The 10,107-nt window shown below is 41.2% G+C and overlaps 1 protein-coding gene across 1 annotated transcript in view; it reads right to left on the bottom strand.

The window, feature by feature from the left end:
- Nucleotides 1-10,107, bottom strand: part of MED13L (mediator complex subunit 13L) — a 167,170-nt gene that overhangs the window by 140,218 nt on the left and 16,845 nt on the right. The window contains exon 3 of the mRNA XM_031057473.1: nt 8,895-9,132. Within this exon, the coding sequence (XP_030913333.1) occupies nt 8,895-9,132 (238 nt within the window). The remainder of the gene's footprint in view (nt 1-8,894; nt 9,133-10,107) is intronic.

The raw sequence follows: 10,107 nt of genomic DNA, 5'->3' as shown, positions 1-10,107 counted from the left end.
GGACAGCCAGGGAACACTGGAGGTGCGTGTGCCAGGGCCCAGCCCAGCGCTGGGCTCGTGCCAAGGCAGAGGCAGGGCTGGGAAGAGGCAGAGGCAGCTCAGGGAGCTCCCAGCCCTCAGCACTGGAACAGAAACTGAAACTGTGCTGGGCTCCCAGCAGCCCTGAGCTGAGAGAGCACAGGGACAGCTGCAGGGCACTGCTGGGACCAAAACAGCACTGCAGCCTTTGCTGCTCTGAGCCAGGCTCAGCACCCAGAGCTGGGCTGCAGCTCCTGCTGGCTCTGCTCAGCTCCAAGGACACATTTAAGCATGGTTTACATCAACAAAGAGGCAAAAGCATTTCAGCTGTGCTCACTCTGCAGCATGCCTTTCCTCCGGTTTGTACCTTCACTTCAAACTTCTGAGCATTTCAGCCTTGGAAAATCAATTTTACACTGTTCCACTCAAAGCTCTACTTATTATATGAGTGACTGCAAGACACAGGTGCTTGGTTGGTTTGTTTGGTTTTTTTTTTAACGAAGAGACTAATACTTAACTAACAGCACAACTCCAGCCTTTGCCTTCTGAAACCCCCACTTCCCATGGGCAAAGAGCAAAGGTAAGAGCCCATCCTCATTCTTAGCCTATCCAATGTACTCAGTTGTTTTCCACTTGCTCCTCTCTTCATTCCACACAGAAATATGGTTTTGTCTGCTTCTTTGGAAAGGCCATATTCCAGTTTCAGGGCCCTGAGGTTTCAATGAACATCAGGAACAAACTTCACATTTCCAAAGCTGCCTCCCCCCATTTTCCTGGCTGATCACTGACACCCCAAGCCATGGATCACATCTGGGAATTGCTACATGGACACACTGCCAGCTATCCAAGGCACTTGCCCTACAGATTACAGTCAAATCCCAGGATAAGTAAGTGCAGGTGTATAATGAAGCCCACTTAAAATGAAACCAGTCTCAGGCTTGGGGTACAAGAATTCTGTAGTAAGATTTATGACCTTTAACAGGAACTTCATTATAAAGAAAGTGACTTTTATATAATGAAAACCATGTCTCTCTTAAGAGGAATGATGTGTTAACATCAGCAGAGCTGTGTTTCAGTGTTTTCTGTTTGCAATTCAGCACTGTCATTGTCACTTAAAGTTCATTAATTATTCTAAAAACGCCATTACCAAAATACAATTGTATGCAATTTTTTTATAATTTTCTTCAGAAGGTGGCATTTCATCTATTTTTAAAGTCTAAATCTTCCAGTAGAGCTTACCCTGTGTTATTAGAATTACTCAATACATCCAAATACAAACATTAGTAATGAGCCCTATTAATGCAGATTTCACTTCAAGCTAACGTAGATTTACTTCACACAGTTAAGTGAGTTCATTTCACTGGAAAAAGAGATTCCCTAAAGGAAAAAACATCAACTACTGAGGCTGATATTGCCCAATACATTGCTGAAAAATAAATTCTACCGATTGGATTTTTTTCATTTCTCCCCTCCCCGAGCAGCACTTTAAAAAATACAGTCTTTTAATGATTGTTTAATTTTCATATAACTAGAATATAAATCCTTTACATACTGCTTTGCTGCAGCTGCAGCATAATGTCTCGTTTTTCATGGAAAAAACTTAATTACGTGGTTCACCAAATTGCCTGTGGTAACACATCAATTTTATTTACATTCAAAATTTGGACTTGAGTTTGTTCTCAGCACTCCAGTTAATTCCAAGCCCATTTTACACAATAGTTCTCCTGGATTCATTAGTAACACCTCACTCTGCTGTTATTGGGAGGGATTCCCAGCTATTGGAACCTTGCTTGGAATTCCAGTGCTTTCCAGGCAGTTCCACTCCCACAGTTCTATCCCACTTTAAATATCCTGGATTTGCTCTAAGTCTGGCCTTGCTGAAACAGTTCTGCCAAAGGACCATCAAATTTCCCTCCAGAAGGCAGCTGTTAATATTGCCTCTGGAACGCCCACTCCTTTTCTCACAAAAACACCAGAGAAAAACAAGAACTATTGTGTGGCAAAGAAAACCTAAAGGTTAATTACACAAAATTTCAACTATTTCAGTTGAACTGAGCTTATATTTGGAAAGCAGAAAGATTACGAGGAAGCACATGGATTCAGTAGAGAATTTCTTGGCTTTGCCTTCCATCAGTGTCTTTCCTCTAAACTGTTTTCAGAAGGTAATTTGCTGCAATCAACAGAAAAACCTCCAAATTCCCAGCCATGAACAAAATTAGGATGTTAATTCTTGAGTGATACAAATAAAATAGAACAACAAAAAGCATTAGGCTTTTTTACATATGGCACTTCGGTAGATTTCAGACTTCTTAATAACTTTTTAGCCTTAGATATTGCCAGCTGTAAGAAGAGGGAAAACACACTATGTGACAATGATCCATGGAATATCCTGAGCTGGAAGGGACCCACAAGGATCAGTAAGGTCCATTTCTTGACTAGAATTGGTAATGAATTCACAAATGCCACATGTACTCATTGGATCCTGCTCTGAACACTGAGATTCCCTGTTCATGTGGAGACAAAACCACTGAAGGAAAGAGGAATTAAGGCAAAGGTAAGTGCAATCAGAATTCCAAACAGGACACTCAGTTTTAATTTTTTTTTAAGACTCCCGTAAACCAACTTTTAAGTAAAAGGAGTAGAAGTGGTGGGAAGAACATTTATTTTTAAAAGAAAGCAAAACAAAATGAAGACATCTCACCCAGACACAATAAGGCTCTTGTCAACTTCATGTGTATAAAAGGAGTTGGCATTTTCCCATGAAGCAATTCCGTAATCCCAAATGATGGCATAATAACCTCATTTAATATGCCTGCTTAAAAGAAAAAGTTTATTTTGTCTAAGCTGAACTTCAACTGGCAATCACTGGACACCAATTACCAGTGTCAGATATAAGGGTCACAGAACAATTCCACAGGCTGAGAAAGTAGGAATTCACTTTTCAATCCCATCTTCTTGCCAAAAGAATGGAAAAGTTGAACTTTGTTTTCATGTCTTTGGGAATAATCTATGCTAGGCAATTAAGAAAATGCAAATTACTTATCTTATTGAAAATAATCAAGCCAGAAACAGACTTTTCAGAAACTTAATATTCCAATAAAGTCTTCTGTCACAGGAACCTACTTGTTAATTCCACTCTGCGCTCAAGAACCGGCAATTAACCATTTTCAGATTTCACTTCAAATTATTAATAAGTGGTACTCAGCTGCTTGATATTCATTGCTGCTTTTTAAATGGAAAGCCTTCCAAAAGCCTTGCATTTCAGATCCTTTATTCCTTGTTCATGAACTGCTTTTCCATGCCCTGGCTGCTCTCCTTCCTGGTACCACTGGGCATGCAAGAGTTCTGGGGTTTATCGAGTTACTCAGAGTGCAGAAACTTGTTGTAATACACATCCCATGCTTTCACTAAAGCCCAGGGATCCCAGGAATAACCTTTGGGCAAATCCAAGGAAGTCTCCAAGTCAGCTGTAATGCAATTCCAGCAGCAACTCCCTCCCTTCTTGCCCGCTGCCATAATCTTATGGCAGAATGAAAAGACTGAGGAGCACTCTCATTTGAACACCCATTTCACAGCAAGGGGGCTCAGTCTTCATTTCACGCATTGCTTCCCACACTTCAAATGTGTTTGAATAGACAGGAACATCTTCTCATTCAATAATTAACGTATCTCACTACACACAGCTTCGAAGATACTCTAATTCCTGACAGAGCTCCCAATTCCTCACAATTGCATAAATAATATAGTACCCTGAAAGAACCTTAAATAGGCTCAAATTGAGATGGAAAGTAGATTTTTCACTACTTTATTCTCTTTTACATTAGTGGAACCAAAAAATATAATTTTTTCCAAATTTTCCCTTATTTTTCTTTCAATCCCTACTAAATGCTGACAAGCACTAACTACTAAACATTTACAGTTTAAACACTGACTTGACTGCTAAATGAAACTTTGAAATCTGGCAGTTCATAAGGGAGCATCAAGAACCCTTCCTAGCAGGAATAAAAACAACTAAATTGAGTTCTGGGGCAAGTTGTTCTCCTCAGGAGAAGATCCTTAAAAACAGAGCTGACATGTTCTGCTTTCCTGTAGGTAAAAATCAGGAAATTTCAGGTAGAGAAACAATAAGAAATATTAATTTTGGGCACAACCACGTGGGTTAATGTGGGTGCCCTGCACTCAGCTCTTCCTGCAGGCAGCATTTTTCCCTCCTCACTTTTATCAGCACCAGGGGATTACGGCTGCGCCAGCCCGATATGCCAAGAATTCATAAACAGGAACGAGCTGAAGCTCCAGGTTTTTCCTGTCATAGCTCAAATTTCAGCTACATTTTTAAACTTACCAAGCTGCAAAGATTGTGTACAATAATCCTTCAGGAAAGACTTGCCTAATTCATTCAAGATCATCTATTCTTCATAAGCATTTCCATCCCAATTCTTATATTCTCCACAGCAGAAAGTGAAATAGTATCATTTTTCTGGGGAAGCAGCTCCAGAAATTAATGGATCAAGTGCAATATATAGATGGAAATCCCAAATACCTATCAGAATCTGAGTTCAGGCACACAAGCTACTAAGCTGATAGAAAGATGCAGTTTTACCTAAAGAACTATCAAAACCCCAGAATTTATTCATTTTCAAGCTCTGTCTCACATCCTGCCAGCCTTCCAGAGTCCACCTCCAGTGCTGTGCTCACAGTCACCAACCTGTATTCTCAGTAGTGGTACACATTATAATCCCTGCATTATCCCTGAGAATTCCAATATTCTGTACCACAAATGCAGCAAACAAAGTGGAATAGATCCATAAATCCAGACCAGAGATTATAAATCGATAGACAAAACTGTGAGAGAATTACAGAATATTCTGAGTTGAAAAAGACCCACAAGATCATCAAGTCCAACTCTTGGAGTGGTGTAAAATGTCAGGGCAAAGTGCTCTTTGCAAAAGCCAAGAAGGGAACTGAGGAACAGATCTCCCTTCCCTATAATCTCTGTGGAACCCACAGGGTCTAGGGCAGGGGTGGGAGAAGAAAGAAAACCCAAGAGTTGAGTCTAAATTCTCTGTGATGCTCCAGATGGTATTTGGCCACCAAATGCAAATGAGAGCTCTGCAAGTTGCAAATCCACAACGTTCCTGTCAAAAACGCTGCCAACAGTCAGACACTCCCTCCTCTCCTTCCACTTCTTCTGTCGGATGTACAAAAAAATGGATTTGTGGGGAAAGGTACCAGAGCTGCAACTGTTGCCAAACCTCTCCAGGCAATATCATTAAATAGCATTTATCCTTCAGAAAACCAAACTTCAACAAACTTAAGCGTGCCCAACTTTTTCAGACTTACAGAATCACTCCAGTTTTTCCTCACTCACTGACCCCACCCCAATCACCTTTTCCCCACCCAGGATTGAATAAAGGTCTTCAACCTCTCATCCAGTTTTAAATGCCAGCACAATAAAAACCAGAACACCACAGTCAAGGCTGTCAGGAAGAAGAAATGTAGGAGAATGTGCAAGAGACAGTTCTGAAGTTCCCAGCTGCCTGGTTAATCCAACCACTCCACTGATCTATAACTGCTCTGCAAATAATTGTTTTTACTTAATCTCCCATGACAGCATTTAATTATCCACAGTTTTGGAAAGCTACTACATAAACAACTCTCCTCATACCTCCTGTTTACAACCACTAAGTTGTTTTCCTATGACTATTTGAAATTCTTTTATTAATGGCAGATTTGTTGTTTACCAAATCTTCAATGTTATAAAGATAAAGAGTTCATGAGCAAAAGTTTTTGAAGTGCTTCTGAAAGCAAAGCCTCAGTTTGGACTTTTCCTCTGTTTACTGAAAGCAGTAAATATGATTCAGCACTATTGCAGCAACTCTCTTATCCAGAAAAAAATCAAAAATTATAATTTAGACTTGAATTAACATAATATTTAAAAATTAAATTCTTTACAATTTAATTATCAATAAAATATTTCACTTTCAAGACACAAGTCCTAGGCAGGAAAAGAGAAATCCAAAACATTATTCTTGATAAGAATTCATGATCTTACTAACAGGCATTATTCCCTATAGTCCCTATATCTCAGATGTTAATGTTTTGCAGAGACTCTAGGCTTCCTCTTGGATTTGCAGCATCAGATTCCTGGGACTTGTGCTCCTGAAGATGTGACAGCACAACAACAAAGTTCTGGCCATGGAACTCTTAAGTCACAGTGACAATCCAACCTGCAGGAACAGCATTTTAAGCCAAAGCAGTTCATTTCCTGAGTAGGTTACACCAGAAAAAGGCATCATGTTACCCTGGCCCAGCTGACAGGCAAGGAAAACTCTGCTTCAGTAACTTTCCTGTTTTCTGTTTGTATGCCCACATGGAAAAGCCCTTTATATTTTCAGGAAGCTAATTTCAACTATCAAATAGTTCAGTATTGTGGCCTGTTTATACTATAAAAAGCAGAATAAACTTGTTCAGTTTGCCTTCTGGCTGCATGAAGCAGTGAACACAAACTGTGTCCTTTGTCCTATCTCGAGGAATCAATGGACATAAATGCCTTGTTCTGGCTGAATTTGAGGCTCAATATTTTGTCGATACTGATGTTTGAACTCTAAAATGTACTGAACAGAGCCCAACAGCTCTATCAGCAGAAAATGTACAACACTTACACAATTTACATCACTTTGAACTATATCTGATAAGTCACTACAAGTGTTTCAATGTGCTTTTAATATAGAACAAGGAAATCTATCCTTGTAGGATTTACACACATGACAACAAACGAGTTTCAGATTGAATTCCACTCAGAAGTTACTGTTCTCAAGGCTCCAGCCTGGATGTGGGGACACCTCAAGTGCTGTGTCCAGTTCTGAGCCCCTCAGCTCAGGAAGGACTTTGAGGGGCTAGAGCATGTCCAGGGAAGGGAACAGAGCTGAGGAAGGGGCTGGAGCCCCAGGAGGGGCTGAGGGAGCTGGGAAGAGGCTCAGTCTGGAGAAAAGGAGGCTCAGAGGGCCCTTCTGGCTCTGCACAACTCCTGACAGGAGGGGACAGCCAGGGGGTTTGCGCTCTGCTCTCAGGGACAGGAGGAGAGGGAACAGCCTCAGTTGTGCCAGAGGAGGCTCAGGTTGGACACCAGGAGGAATTTCTGCATGGAAGGGGTTGTTAAACATTGGCTGGGGCTGCCCAGGGAGGTGGTGGAGCTCCCATCCTTGGAGGTGTCCAAGGAACACCTGGATGTGGCACTCAGTGCTCCAGCTGGGGGATCAGACACAGGTTGGACTCAATGACCTTGGAAGTCTTTTCCAAACTAAATAATTCTGTGATTCCATACAATTTTGAACCAGGCAGACAATGTGTGACAGTGCTGCTTTGCTATATTCTGCCCCACAGTGCACCCAGCAGAAGCAGGTTCAGCTGTCCAGACATTTAAGTGGATTTCCAGACCACCACCACTGGAAGCAGCATCACATTGTTGTAACCAAGATGTCAGATATAAACAAGCTCCATCAATTTACAGAAACAGAAGTATCACTTGCAACTCTCCTCAAATAAAAAGACACTTAAGTCCCATCTACTGCATTTGAAATATTAAATAAACAATATTTCACTAAGAGAAAAGCATATATTATTAAAGCTTTGCTGGGTAAGTAGAAATATTACCCATTCCCTCATTCAAAACAGGTGCCTCATAAAAAATGAATGTCAGTGGAATGGCTCAGCACAGCACTTGTGAGCCATCTCTTTAATTATACATGATCACAGGGCTACCTGTGTGGAACATGCTCCAAGGTACTCAGGCCTCCATATCTGTGATTTCACAGGCTCTGGTGCCAAATAAACAATCTGGCAGCCATCAAAGCAGGAAGTTTGGAACTGTGCTTAGAACAGAATGAAAATAAATGAATATATCATAATCCAGGACTAAACAGTGCAGGGTACAGGTGGGAGATAAAGGACAACTCAAGCACACTTGATAAACAAAATATTCTGTGTACTTGAAATAAATTTTATCACCAAGCCACTAGAAGGTCTAAAGGCCACAAGGATAAAAAATTATTGCAAGAAACCAGAACTTGATCCTTATGATTGTCTTGGGTTTTTAAACTACTGTTATTATTCCAGAACTGGTGAACTTCAGTTGTTTTCTTGCAAGACACAAGGTGAAAATGAAGGTAAAATTCATCAGCCTAATAAAACACCTTGTAGTTCAGGCAAACTAAGACTTGTCATAGCAACAATACACCACTGAAAAGAAAATAATACATACTGGATATAGTCAACCCAAACAGGATCACAGCAGACACAGTAGAAGTAACTTTATCATGTTAAGGCTCCACATTCTGGTGACTCTGAGGACAACTCCAGTTGCACAAAGCCTATAATCACCAAATTATCACTGTCACCTCTGACCTACCTGCCTCTTTCTGCCTCCTATTCCACTCACTTGTTGCAACTCGCCTTGGATCATGCTTAAATCCTGCAGCACGAGCAAGGAGCAAGTCCTGACCTCACAGATTTACCTGGGGTGCCATGGAGTTCACCTGACTCCATATTTATTCCATCAGCTACTACCTTATGCCAGAGCTGAGGTATTATTATTATTATTATCATCATCATCATCCCTTGGAACTAGAATATACTCTACTTTCAGAGGTTCCACAAAAATCCAAGTCATGATATTGACTACAGGCCTCCTGAGTTCAAGTTTCACTTTGCATTTTATCATGCAGCAAAGAAAGTCAAATTTACAGATTTTTGTTTTCCTGCAGGTCTTAAAACGTGAACTATGACAAAATCACATAAGGTATGAAGTTAAAGCATTACAAAAACTTCCTTTTTCACTGGAAGAAATGGAGGTAATTGAGAAGCAAAGAGTGGCTTACTGTGCAGCTCGCGGTGGATGACATCGACCAGGTTGGGCTCGTCCCCCCACCAGAATATCCAGAGCTCCTTGCAGTCGGGTTTGACGTCCCGGCGCCACACGCACAGCAGGTTGGCCTGCAGGCAGCGGATGAAGCTGAGCAGGATGGGATCATCCTGGGCTGGAGCTGAAATGATGGGCCCACAGTCCCCATGGCCTTCGAAGTTGTACCTACGCCATTTGATGCCCGTGAGTTCGGCCTGTGGGAAACAAAAAGAAAGAAAAGAGTCATTGGATCACTTCATAATTTAGTTGTAGTCAGTTTGATTCATTTTCATTGGTTAATTCCTCAGTTCAAGTTCAAAAATCCTCCTATTCATATATTCCCCTTCAAGGAAAAGAATTTAGAAACAGCACTGAATAAACCTGGCTTACCCCTGCATTTAGGTTTTCACCACAATCTGACTCACTTCTATTCATTGCTATTCTATTCATTTCCAACAGCTTTATTACTTTTGTAGCCTTATTGTTATCTTATTGTCATCTTACAAGTTAGGAAGGAAAAAAAACAAACAGGGAGAGGGAATAAAGTTCATTTCCTACAGGCTGCTTGGTGGCCACGTGAGCTTGGTGTCAGCCCAAAAGTTGGTCACTTGAAAGTCACAAACAAAGCACCACAGTACTTAAGAAAACCAGTGACTTACTGGAAAAGCTGAAACAGTTTCACATTGTGACATTACAGGTTTAACAAATGGAGTTTTTATTTTTATTTTGTCCAAATGAACAAAAGTAAAATATGGAAAGTGGCCATTTCCTGCCTCTCAACCAGACGGAATTTCCTTATTAACCATCAAGGAAAAATGAAAAAAACAGATTTGCTACACAGACATTTGGGAAAGATTTTCTTTGGGCACTGAACAGCTTCCCCAGGGAACAGGCAAGGCCCCAAGGCTGCCAGAACTCTAGGAGTGTTTGAACAATGCTCTCAAGGATACACAGGGTGGGATTGTTGGGGTGTCCTGGGCAGGGCCAGGAGCTGGATTCAATGATCTTGATGGGTCACTTCCAACACAGGGTGTTCTGTGTTCCTGAGATTTTCCTCCACTCCCAGTTTGCCCCGTCCCTGTTGTTGCCTCCCCCTTTCTCTCCACTCTCCAGCACAGGACAGGGAGTACCCCCAGGACAGTCTGGTTGTTATCAAACACAACTGGTGTGTGTATACCCTGCTCACAATG

The sequence above is a fragment of the Geospiza fortis genome, unplaced genomic scaffold (assembly GCF_000277835.1).
Source record: "Geospiza fortis unplaced genomic scaffold, GeoFor_1.0 scaffold408, whole genome shotgun sequence".
Taxonomy (NCBI): domain Eukaryota; kingdom Metazoa; phylum Chordata; class Aves; order Passeriformes; family Thraupidae; genus Geospiza; species Geospiza fortis.
Note: the sequence above shows the minus strand (reverse complement) of the source record. Positions and strands in the feature narration are given on the sequence as shown.